At 46.0% G+C, this 13,137-nt stretch overlaps 1 protein-coding gene across 3 annotated transcripts in view; it reads left to right on the plus strand.

The window, feature by feature from the left end:
• LOC121545936 overlaps window positions 1-13,137 on the plus strand; it is a 92,394-nt gene that overhangs the window by 9,392 nt on the left and 69,865 nt on the right. For all 3 annotated transcript variants that reach the window (XM_041856867.2, XM_045209409.1, XM_041856868.2), the window contains 8 exons: window positions 135-326; window positions 1,317-1,414; window positions 2,175-2,361; window positions 2,509-2,708; window positions 2,929-3,073; window positions 3,234-3,539; window positions 3,677-3,776; window positions 3,902-4,108. In XM_041856867.2, the coding sequence (XP_041712801.1) occupies window positions 135-326; window positions 1,317-1,414; window positions 2,175-2,361; window positions 2,509-2,708; window positions 2,929-3,073; window positions 3,234-3,539; window positions 3,677-3,776; window positions 3,902-4,108 (1,435 nt within the window). The remainder of the gene's footprint in view (window positions 1-134; window positions 327-1,316; window positions 1,415-2,174; window positions 2,362-2,508; window positions 2,709-2,928; window positions 3,074-3,233; window positions 3,540-3,676; window positions 3,777-3,901; window positions 4,109-13,137) is intronic.

A 13,137-nucleotide genomic window follows, 5' to 3' on the forward strand; every position in this document is an offset into this window, starting at 1 on the left:
GAAATGTATTGTGTAGATCAGGTATGAGTGTTTGTCATGTAAAACTGTGGGTCATGTCAGCTCTACACATTACATTTCTACCTGCAATGATAAGAACATTCCATGAAATTGAATACACCCCTGCTCTTACCCAGGGCGTACTGCCTGGCTGCAGCCTGGAGCGTGTGGGCGGCCCGGGCCACACAGAGGGAGGAGGAGCGATCTGCCAGGGCCAATCAGAGTGCTGGCTTCCACAGGAAGAGCCTACTGCAGCACAGCCTCCTGCTGTGGCAAGAGAGAGCAGAACAGAGAAGACGACAGAGGGATAGGCTGCAACACATCGTCAGGTCATAACCCTACTAGTGCGGCAAAATAGCGATGGCCATAGGGCTAGGTTACAGTAGTGATGGCCTTGGAGTCACTAAATGGCCATGCTAGAATGGACCAGGAGACAAACTAAAATTCAATTTATTTTCAACTGGAAATGGCCCATTAATATTCTATGAGGATCTTCCAGCTTATGTCCTCAACTGATATACCGAACAAAAATAAACACAACGTGCAACAATTTTCATGATTTTACAGAGTTACATTTCATATAAGGAAATCAGTCAATTGAAATAAATTCATTAGGCCCTAATCTATGGATTTCACATGACTGGGAAGGTGGCGCCGCCACCCACTTGGGAGCCAGGCCCACCCACTGGGGAGCCAGGCCAAGCCAATCAGAATGAGTTTTTCCCCACAAAAGGGCTTTATTACAGACAGAAATACTCAGTTTCATCAGTGTCCGGGTAGCTGGTCTCAGACGATCCCGCAGATAAAGAAGCCAGATGTGGAGGTCCTGGGCTGGCATGGTTATACATGGTCTGCGGTTGTGAGGCTGGTTTGGACGTACTGCCAAATTCTTTAAAACGACGTTGGAGGCAGCTTATGGTAGAGAAATTAACATTAAATTCTCTGCCAACAGCTCTGGTGGACGTGCCACACCTGTCAGGTGGATGGATTATCTTGGTAAAGGAGAAATGCTCACTATCAGGGATGTAAACAAATTTGTGCACAAAATTTGAGAGAAATAAGCTTTTTGTGCATATGGAAAAGTTCTGGGATCTTTTATTTCAGGTCATGGAACATGGGACCAACACTTTACATGTTGCGTTTAGGTTTTTGTTCAGTAATTGATCCTACCCTTCTATGTATAGGATTGACATTTTAATACCTCAAACTCAACAATATTAACACATACTGTACAGATCCAAGAATAATGATCTTATCTCTCCCTCCCTTCCCCTCTCTCTGTCGGTCTCTCTCCCTCTCCATATGACTGCCACACACAGGAGGGCCGCCCAGCGCTGGCGTGAGCAGACACATGGGGCCCGGTTGCAGCGTGTGTGTGTCGAGATCCAACAGATGCTCTCCAGACAAATTTTAGCAGGCAAGTGGTGTGTGTGTGTGTCAGTGAGTCCGCCTCTTAAGTCATACCCTGACCTCAAACAAACCCACGACAGCCTTGTTTACATCCAAGTCCCAACTCTCACACTGACTGGCATAGGGCCTCCCTCTACCTCTACAACATGTTAATTGTCTTCTCCTGCTAGACCAGTGGTTCCCAAACTTGGGGTCGGCACCCCATGCGGGGTCCCCTGAAATATAAATCTTCTGAGAAATGTTTTTTATCTTCAAATGGGTATAGAATACAACCTTTTAGTGTCAACTAATGGCCTTTTACACAATAAGAATGAGCGTTCATGTCATTATTATGTGTTGGGGCAGCCTCCGGGACCTAAGATTTAGTGAATATGAACACAGTGTTAACTGGGGAATAAAAAAATTCCAAGTGGGGTCCCCTGCATTTTCTAGTATCAATTTGGGGTCGTGTGCAAAAAAGGTTTGGAAAACCCTGTGCTAAACAGCTGGCATTCACACACAAAATAGTTCCCGTCACTCTGTGCTTGCCTTTTCAGTGTTAGCTAGTAGTGCCAGAGTGGTTTCAAACCAAGAGACTCAACTGACTGAATTGCCGTCGGTCTGAGTCTTCCTTATCGAGTCTTTGGGTTTCAAACCTCTCTGGCACTAGCATGCACTGGCTTGCACGGAAGTGGCACGATTATGGCCCAGTGGCTAATTAAGTGTCTATTAGAGTCATTGGGATGATGAATATCTTTTGGCCTCCTCATCTCCTCTCCTCTCACCAGTGGCCTTTGGGAGGTGGCGCCAGGAGTTTGCCCGGGCAGAATGCGAGCACAGACAGGTGCAGAGGTGGCACTACCTGCTGGAGTGGAGGAGACTGCAGGAGGCGTTTACATCCTGGAACCGCAGGGTCCTGGCCAGGAAAGGGGCCCTAGAGATACAGGAGAGAAGGCAACGGGCACAGCTCTCACAGTCAGTCTATGGAGCATAGACAAATAGAGAAATCATATAAAATGAAATGTCTCCATTTTGATTCAAGTGTGCTCCAGTTAGTTTCAAGTGTGCCTTCAGAGTTTGTAACATTGATCAACATTGTTTGTGTGTGTGACCCCATCACAGCATCCTGCGTGGCTGGCGGAGTGTAGTTGAGCGCAGGGCGGCGTGTGTGTGTTACTGCAGCGAGAGGAATGATCGGACTGCTACACACACCCTGCAGAGCTGGAGGAGAGCCACAGAGCTGCGGTCCCTACACACGCACCTCCTCACACACCTGCTGGAGAGGAGAAGAACACAGGCCCTGACCCTAGGGACACTGACAGGTTGGCCTGGCGTCTTCACTTTAATGAAACCTTCTGTCATTCACTTCTTCTTTCCCATACATCCACCAGGGAAGGCCAACCCTCAATGCTCGTCGAACTACTGGGTGTACAGGCTTTTGCTCCAGAGCAGGACTGCAGCAGAAGCCTGTACACCCAGCAGGTCTTCATGAATTCCATGGCTGTTAAAGTGCAAGTGCGTGATCAATCTCACATGTTGTAGGGAATATGAGGCAGAGTGAGGCGGTGACGCCAAGGTTGTATGGTGGTGCCAGGCTCATCACATTGGAGGAGTTGTGTGACAACCTGCAGCTCCAGAGAAGCCTTCACTCCTGGAGGAGGGAGAGGCGCAAGCTCCAGCTAGCCAGGTAGGTACCACCACACTGCTGCTCTCTCGTCTTGGCCTCTTTTTCTTGCTCCGTGGATTTCTTTCCTTTTCACTTTCTTGTTTTGGAGTATACTTAGAAAGTGCTCCGTCTCTCCTTCTCTCTTTCCCTCCCTTGCTCTCTCTCCCCCCACCTGTCTCAGACTGTACTGTGTGGCCCGGGCGAGGGAGCAGGTGAGATTGGCGCTGCAGCGTTGGCGTGAGCTGGCGTGGGATTCCCAGGCCTGCAAGGTGCACAGGTTCAGGACTAGACTGGCAGCGCTGGATTCCTCGTCCTCTTCCTCAGGGTTCGGCAGCACCTCTCCCCTCTCCTTGTCCCTGAAGCTTGCTGAGGCGGAGCATAACATCGGCACGGGGCTCAGCGATTGGTCAAACAGCTCCTCTTCAGCACAGATGGACAGAGGTCACCCCCTACTGGCCTCATCCCCATTGGACAGTCTCAAGACCTGGTCAGTCTGGTGAATACACACACACACACACATTGTTTGAAAGGTGGTGAGTGTTTGTTAGAATATGACTGACGCACACAAACACAAACACATTGTGTGACCCTGCTTCAAGGCCTTTTGCTCTGCTCTCCTCACAGCATCCAGGTCGAGAACCATGTTGATTTTGCAGAGGGTGACCAAACGTTCTGTCTCTCGCATCAAAGTCTCCCAGATCACAAGAGCTCACCCAGATTAAAGGTATTTCATCCTGTGTTCATCTCCAAACACTCTTGCATCCTTTATCAAAACATCAAATAATGCCAAAAGTAAAAGAATATCCGTCTTCTCTCTATACCCCTTACCTCCATCTTTCTCTTTGTCAGGGTGTCATGGTGAGTGTGGTGGGCCGGATGCTACGTCCCTCCCTCAGTGTGGCCTTCTCTCAGTGGAGGGACTACGTCAGAGTCGGCAGGGAGCAGCGACGCCTCATGGGCCTGATGGCAGACGTTCGCAGACGGGCAACGCTGGGCACCGCCCTCAGCCTGTGGAGGAGACACACCCAGAGCCTCAGCAGCGCAGCCAAACACAGGGTCAGTATTAAAGCATCATTATATTATTATTAAGCTTTATTCTACCAGGAAGGCTGAAAGCCGTACCAAATTTGCTCCCTACCCTTTCCTCTTTTGATGTTTGCAGATTTTGATGGGTCTAGAGGATAGGTATAAAGCCGGGCGTACCCTATACGATTTTGGCCCCGATTTACACTACCGTTCAAAAGTTTGGGGTCACTTAGAAATATCCTTGTTTTCCATGAAAACATACATGAAATGAGTTTGAATAGGAAATATGGAAAAATGCATAGGAAATGTAGTCATAGGGCTCCCGAGTGGCACAGCGGTCTAAGGCACTGCATCTCAGTGCTTGAGTGCTGAGTGCTTGAGGCGTCACTACAGACCCCCTGGTTCAATTCCAGGCTGTATCACAACCGGCCGTGATTGGGAGTCCCATAGGGCGGCGCACAATTGGCCCAGCGTCGTCCGGGTTTGGCCGGTGTAGGCCGTCATTGTAAATAAGAATTTTTTCTTAACTGACTTGCCTAGTTAAAGGTAAAATAAAATTGACAAGGTTAGAAATAATAATTGTGTCCTTCAAACTTAGCTTTCGTCAAAGAATCCTCCATTTGCAGCAATTACAGCCTTGCAGACCTTTGGCATTCTAGTTGTCAATTTGTTGAGGTAATCTGAAGAGATTTCACCCCATGCATCCTGAAGCACCTCCCACAAGTTGGATTGGCTTGATGGGCACTTCTTACGTACCATACGGTCAAGCTGCTCCCACAACAGCTCAAAAGGGTTGAGATCCGGTGACTGTGCTGGCCACTCCATTATAGACAGAATACCAGCTGACTGCTTCTTCCCTAAATAGTTGTTGCATAGTTTGGAGCTGTGCTTTGGGTCATTGTCCTGTTGTAGGAGGAAATTGGCTCCAATCAAGTGCCGTCTACAGGATGTGGCATGGCGTTGCAAAATGGAGTGATAGCCTTCCTTCTTCAAGATCCCTTTTACCCTGTACAAATCTCCCACTTTACCACCACCAAAGCACCCCCAGACCATCACATTGCTTCCACCATGCTTGACAGATGGCATCAAGCACTCCTCCAGCATCTTTTCATTTGGTCTGCGTCTCACAAATGTTCTTCTTTGTGATCCGAACACCTCAAACTTCGATTCGTCTGTCCTTATCACTTTTTTCCAATCTTCCTCTGTCCAGTGTCTGTGTTCTTTTGCCCATCTAAATATTTTCTTTTTATTGGCCAGTCTGAGATATGGCTTTTTCTTTGCAACTCTGCCTAGAAGGTCAGCATCCCGGAGTCGCCTCTTCACTGTTGACGTTGAGACTGGTGTTTTGCGGGTACTATTTAATGAAGCTGCCAGTTGAGGACCTGTGAGGTGTCTGTTTCTCAAACTAGACAATCTAATGTATTTGTCCTCTTGCTCAGTTGTGCACTGGGGCCTCCCACTCCTCTTTCTATTCTGGTTAGAGCCAGTTTGCGCTATTCTGTGAAGGGAGTAATACACAGCGTTGTATGAGATCTTCAGTTTCTTGGCAATTTCTCGCATGGAATAGCCTTCATTTCTCAGAACAAGAATAAACTGACGAGTTTCAGAAGAAAGTTATTTGTTTCTGGCCATTTTGATCCTGTAATCAAACCCACAATTGCTGATGCTCCAGATACTCAACTAGTCTCAAAAAGGCCAGTTGTATTGCTTCTTTAATCAGCACAACAGTTTTCAGCTGTGCTAACATAATTGCAAAAGGGTTTTCTAATGATCAATTAGCCTTTTAAAATTATAAACTTGGATTAGCAAACACAACGTGCCATTGGAACACAGGACTGATGGTTGCTGATAACGGGCCTCTGTACGTCTATGTAGGTATTTCATAAAAAATCAGCCGATTCCAGCTACAATAGCCATTTACAACATTAACAATGTCTACACTGTATTTCTGATCAATTTTATGTTGTTTTAATGGACAAAGAAATTGCTTTTCTTTCGAAAACAAGGACATTTCTAAGTGACCCCAAACTTTTGAACGGTAGTGGAGCTGTCCCAGACAAAATCCCAAAGTCGTTGCCTACTCGGGGCGCGAGGCCGTCACCGACACTTGTTTAATGTGAACGGGTCAGTGATGCAATCTGAGGGCCACCAATCCCGTATTTGAGCACGCCCAGACATCCCGATATTTGAAAACATGTTTGATTTTATTGGCACAAAATCTGCAATGCTCTTGTAGTGTGAGATGTGCAACGACAAGTTTTGAGAACGGTGATCAGAAATAGCCAATGAGAGCTGGCCAGAGAAGAAACCAGTGAGATGATGATGTTTCGCATCACCCAGAATGTGTAGACTCTCCAGCAGGAGCCATGACTACTATTAGCCTACTAGTATGCATTTGTAATTGCCTTTTAACCAAAGCGTCAAAATCGTTACAGCTCTGAAGTTCACAAGCAATGTTATTCAATTAAACATTTATTGGCTAGGTATTTCAACTCTGTATGGCAAGCGTGAATGTCTGACTGAAAACGTTCATGAGGCTGCTTTGAGCCACAGCTCGTTCTACACAATCTAATCACATCATCACATCATTGTTTTCGCGAGAGAGCGTGGTGGTATCGAGAATCCTCATGACCAAGTGAAGGATCTTGTAGTGTGTGACCCCCCGTCTGTGCCACATTGTTTACTTTGTGCACCACTACGTTGGCAAGACAAAAAAGTACAAGAAAGACGGTCATTTAATGTGAGAGGCTCAGCGATGTTAGGATTTTGAAAGTCGTGTAGTGTACACCCAGCATAAGGGGTGTAGTGGTGGAGATTCCTTCATATTCAAATCAAATTGTATTGGTCGCGTTCACATATTTTGGGTCTAGCGAAATGCTTATGTTACTAGCTCCAACAGTGCAGTAATACCTATAAGGCTGCGTTGAGACAATGACTTATCAATGACCCAAGCCCAGCTCAGTTAATCCCTACCATTGTGTCACTGAGTTGTCATAATGCTTCACCAAATGTACATAATCCTTGGGGCGTTGGTAGACACAATGTAAGTGTGAGTAACCTAATGTATGTCCCTCTAACTGCCCTGACTGACTCTGCTGATCCTACAGCGATTGTATGCAGTAATAATGTGTCTATGAACCAGAGTTATACTGTTAGCACTGAGGCGGTGTGCCTTAATAGGAAGTCCACTGTGTGCAGCTCACCTTGCACTAACATAAATAACATGAGCATGTCTACTTCTGCTAAGCTTCCCAGTAAAGCAATGAAAACAATCAAGCATCCCAGAAAAGTGCTAAAAATAGCCCACGTTAACATATGTATCTCTGAAACTCACTTAGATAATACCTTTGATACAGTGGTAGCAATACATGCTTAAACCATCTACAGAAAAGACAGAAATGCCAATGGTGGAGGTGTTGCTGTTTATATTCAGAACCACATTCCTGTAAAGCTTAGAGAGGATTTCATGTTAAATACTGTTGAAGTAATATGGCTACAGGTTCATCTGCCTCACCTAAAGCCCATTCTTGTGGGAAGATGCTTTAGACCACCAAGTGCTAACAATCAGTATCAGGATAACATGTGTGAAATGCTTGATAATGTATGTGATATCAACAGAGAGGTATATTTTCTGGGTGATTTAAATATTGACATGCTTTCATCAAGCTACCCAACCTGGTTCAGTTTATCAGTCAACCAACCAGGGTAGTTACAAACAGCACAGGAATGAAAACATCAACATGTATTGATCACATCTTTACTAATGCTGCAGAAATGTTCTTTAATGCAGTATCCAAATCCATCGGATGTAGTGATCACAATATAGTAGCCATATCTAGGAAAACCAAAGTTCCAAAGGCTGGGCCTAATATAGTGTATAAGAGGTCATACAATACGTTTTGTAGCGATTCCTATGTTGATGTAAAGAATATTTGTTGGTCTGTGGTGTGTAATGAGGAGCAACCAGACGCTGCACTTGACACATTTATGAAATTGCTTATTCCAGTTACTAATAAGAATGCACCCATTAAGAAAATGACTGTAAAAACTGTTAAATCCCAGTGGATTGAAAAATGGTATGGTTGAGAGGGATGAAGCAAAGGGAATGGCAAATAAGTCTGGCTGCACAACCGATTGGCAAACGTACTGCAAATTGAGAAATCATGTGACTAAACTGAATAAAAAGACGAAGTAACTATAATATGAAACAAAGATAAATGATATAAAGAATTATAGTAAAAAGCTTTGGAGCACCTTAAATAAAAATGTTGGGCAAAAAGGCACTCTCAGCTGCATCATTTATTGAATCAGATGGCTCATTCATCACAAAACACAGATTTTGCCAATTACTTTAATTATTTTTTTCATTGGCAAGATTAGCAAACTTAGGCCCGACATGCCAGCAACAAACGCTGACACTACACATCCAAGTATAAATTATCAAATTATGAAAGACAGGCATTGTCATTTTGAATTCCGTAAAGTGAGTGGAAGAGGTGAAAGAATTGTTTTCTATCAACATGACAAGCCACCAGGGTCAGACAACTTGGATGGAAAATTATTGAGGGCAATAGTGGGCGATATTGCCACTCCTATTTGCCATATCTTCAATCTAAACCTACTAGAAAGTGTGTGCCCTCAGGCCTGGAGGGAAGCAAAAGTAATTCTGCTACCCAAGAATAGTAAAGCCCCCTTTACTGGCTCAAATAGCCAACCAATCAGCCTGTTACCAACCCTTAGTAAACTTTTGGAAAAAATTGTGTTTCATCAGATACAATGCTATTTTGCTAACAGACTTTCAGCACACTTACAGGGAAGGACATTCAACAAACACAGCACTTACACAAATTACTGATTGGCTGAGAGAAATTGATGATAAAAAGATTGTGGGAGCTGTTTATGTTAGACTTAAGTTCGTTTCAGAATGGGTGGCAAGGAATAAGTTAGTCCTACATATTTCGAAAACTAAAAGCATTGTATTTGGGACAAATCATTCACTAAACCCTAAACCTCAACTAAATCTTGTAATAAATAATGTGGAAATTGAGCAAGTTCAGGTGACTAAACTGCTTCGTGTAACCCTGGATTGTAAACTGTCAGGGTCAAAACATGTTGATACAACAGTAGCTAAGAAGGTGAGAAGTCCACCCATAATAAAGAGCTGCTCTGCCTTTTTAACAACACTATCAACAAGGCAGGTCCAACAGGCATGTCTAGTTTTGTCACACCTGGACTACTGTTCAGTCGTGTGGTCAGGTGCCACAAAGAGGGACCTCGGAAAAGTACAATTGTCTCAGGACTGAGCAGCACGGCTGGCCCTTAAATGTACACGGAGAACTAACATTAATGTAAATCTCATGGCTCAAAATGTAGGGGAGATTGACTTCATCACTACTTGTTTTTGTAAGAGGTGTTGACATGCTGAATGTACCGAGGTGTCTGTTTAAACTACTAGCACACAGCTCGTACACCCATGCATACCCACCCCACAAGACATGCCACCAGAGGTCTCTTCACAATCCCCAAGTCAAGAACAGACTATGGGAGGTGCACAGTACTACATAGAGCCATGGCTAATATTCCAAATCAAATGTTATGTCACATGCGCCGAATACAACAGGTGTAGACCTTTCCGTGAAATGCTTACCTACAAGCCCTTAACCAACAATGCAGTTCAAGAAATAGAGTTTAGAAAGATTTTACTAAATAAAGTAAAAAATTAAATAAAAAGTAACACCATAAAATAACGAGGCTATATACAGGTGGTACCGGTACCGAGGCAATGTGCAGGGGTACAGGTTAGTCGAGGTAATTTGTACATGTAGGTAGGGGTAAAGTGACTATGCATAGATAATAAACAGCAGCAGCATAAGAACAAAGGGGAGGGGTGTCAATGTAAATAGTCCGGGTGGACATTTGATTAATTGTTCAGCAGTCTTATGGTAACTGATGCAAGCAGTAGAATCAGATTTTAAAAAACTGTTAAAAATACACCTTATGGAATCGCTGTGAAGAGACGCACACAGGCACAGACACACTCTTACACATACACATGATAAGACACACACTCTACACACACACGTACACATGGATTTTGAATTGTAGCTATGTGGTAGTAGAGTAGTGGCCTGAGGGAACACACTTAACGTGTTGTGAAACATTTTATGAAATGTAATGTCATGTAATATTTTTAATTGTATATAACTGCCTTAATGTTGCTGGACCCCAGGAAGAGTAGCTACTGCCTTGGCAGCTAATGGGGATCCTTGATAAATATATAAATAAATAAATACAAATACCTAACAAATCAATACACGCAAATCCCAAAAAATAAGAAATATATAATTATTAGAGCGAGCAATGTCAACTATCCGGAATATAAATGTATATGTATATGTTAGGCTATGGTTCAACCCAGCACTCAGAGAAACAACACGACAAAGGGAGTGGAAGAAACAAAAATATTTAATCAAAGTTAAAATTGTCTTAGTCCAAAAACAACTGAAGTAAAGGAACAGAGTGGGCTAGTTGGCTCCGGAGAAAGGAGAGGCTGAGGCAGGCAGGCAGGCAGGCAGGCAGGCAGGCAGGCAGGCAGACCGACAGGCAGGAAGGCAGGCAGGTTGGGAGATATGTCCGAAACTAAAGACAAAACAAACGACAGGTTAAGGAGAGTGGAGAGCCAGGCTGAAGACAAAGACAAAATAACTTTACTGGTGAGCCAAGTTACCGCTCTGGTAAGAACAACGATCTGGCGCCGGTGGAGAGCCATGCCCAGGAATAAGTAGTGCAGGTTGATGAGAGAATAGGATGCAGCTGCGTAGGCAGGAATCACTGGAAACAACCCGCAGCTGCACAGGAGAGGCAGATCCTGAGCACGCCCCCTGATCCACTCCAGACACACCCACATACAGATACAACAGAAAAAGAGGGGACAAAACAAGGAGGAAGGGAAACAGAAAAGGGAGAGACAAGCTGCCCACATAACAGTACCCCCCCCTCAATGGTCGCCACCTGGCGACCCACCAGGCCTGTCAGGGTTGTCGTGATGGAAGTCCGTGATCAGCTGAGGATCCAACACAAAACGCTTAGGGACCCAAGACCTCTCCTCTGGTCCATAACCTTCCCAATCGACTAGGTATTGGAGACCCCTACCCCGCCTCCGAGAGTCCAGGAGCCTACTGACGGTGTAGGCCGGATGGTCGTCAATGAGGCGAACAGGTGGAGGTGGATCAGCCGGCGGACACAAAAGGCTGGAGGACACAGGTTTCAGTTGGGAGACGTGGAAAGTAGGGTGTATCTTCATGGCTGAAGGCAACTTCAAACGAACCGCAGCGGGGTTAATGATGGACTCCACCACAAACGGACCCAGGTACCGAGGAGACAGCTTGCGTGATTTGGTACGAAGAGGTACGTTCTTAGATGACAGCCAAACCTCTTGACCAGGATGAAACACAGGTGCGGGAGTCCTGCTCCTATCCGCTGTTGTCTTGTTCCTGTCGGTGGTCCGAAGCAATGCTTCCCGAGCGTCGCTCCACACTCTCTGGCAGCGGCGGAGGTTCTCCTGAACCGAAGGAACAGCCAATTCCTTCTCCTGAGCAGGAAACAGAGGGGGTTGATAACCCATGGTAACCTCGAAGGGTGAAAGACCGGTGGCAGAGGCGGTGAGGGAGTTGTGGGCGTACTCTATCCAGGGCAGATGTTTGGCCCAGGATGATGGATGTTGAGCAGCCACACAACGAAGGGTTGCTTCGAGGTTTTGATTGGCTCTTTCTGTTTGACCGTTGGTCTGGGGATGAAACCCTGAGGACAGACTAACGGAAGCACCCAAAGCAGAACAGAAAACCTTCCAAACACGGGAAGTAAACTGTGGGCCTCTATCAGATACGATGTCCACAGGTATTCCATGGGGACGGAATACATGTTGGACTAGGAGGTCCGCTGTCTCACTGGCAGACGGTAATTTTGGTAATGCTATATAGTGGACAGATTTAGAGAATCTGTCCACAATGGTAAGTATAGTATCATTACCTTCAGACTTGGGTAGGCCGGTGACAAAATCCATGGCAATGTGGGACCAGGGACGGCTGGGAACTGGGAGGGGTAGCAGCAGCCCCGAAGGGGACTGATGGGAGGCTTTGCCCCGAGCACAGGTTGAACAGGCTGCCACAAAAGCCCGAACGTCAGTTTCCATTGAAGGCCACCAAAAATGTCTCCTAAGCAGCGTCAACGTGCGTCTCATCCCAGGGTGACCAGCAAAACGGGAGGTAGCTGAGCCAGACATAACTCTTAGCTGAATGCTTTCACAATGATTGCCAGAAATCACTAGGGAAACGGGGGTGGTTTGATGAGTTATCTCCGCGAGGAGGCGCCCATCAAGGGCTGTGACCCGAATGGGGGTAGGTAGTGGCTCCATGGGGATACGAGCTTGTGTAACGAACTGGTGGCTAATAAAGTTGTCTTCTGCACCTGAGTCTATGAGAGCTGAGAGTGGCAGGGAATGACTCTGGAAACGTAAGGTTACAGGTACTTGTAATCGGGGAATGATGGGTTCAGGATCTAACTCTGGGCTCGCAAGTAGACCCACCGTTACGAGCGAGCCTTGTCTTTTGGCCGCTTAGGGCATGTAGCCAGAATGTGTGTGGCGTCTCCACAGTACAGGCACTCACCCGCCTGGAGGCGCCGTTGCCGCTCTGCTGGAGGTAGTCGAGCTCGACCCACTTGCATAGGTTCCTCCTCTGTGCTCGGGATGGAATCAGGAACAAGAAGCTGCCGACTCCGGAGAGGCGAGACTCGAGTGGTTGAAGGCTGGGGAACTCGTCCTCCTAGATGTGGCCGATCGCTTCTCTCCCGACGCCTCTCCCGCAACCGATTGTCTAGCTTGATGGACAGGGAAACGAGAGAATGTAAATCATGTGGCTCATCACGAGCAGCCAGTTCATCCTTAATGGCTTCATTCAAACCGTTTAGAAATGCTCCTTGAAGTGCCACATTGTTCCACTTGGAGTCCGCTGCCAACGTCCAGAACTCAATAGAGTACTCTGCCTGTAACGATCCCGGCA

This window comes from Coregonus clupeaformis, chromosome 30 (assembly GCF_020615455.1).
Source record: "Coregonus clupeaformis isolate EN_2021a chromosome 30, ASM2061545v1, whole genome shotgun sequence".
In the NCBI taxonomy this organism is placed as follows: Eukaryota; Metazoa; Chordata; class Actinopteri; order Salmoniformes; family Salmonidae; genus Coregonus; species Coregonus clupeaformis.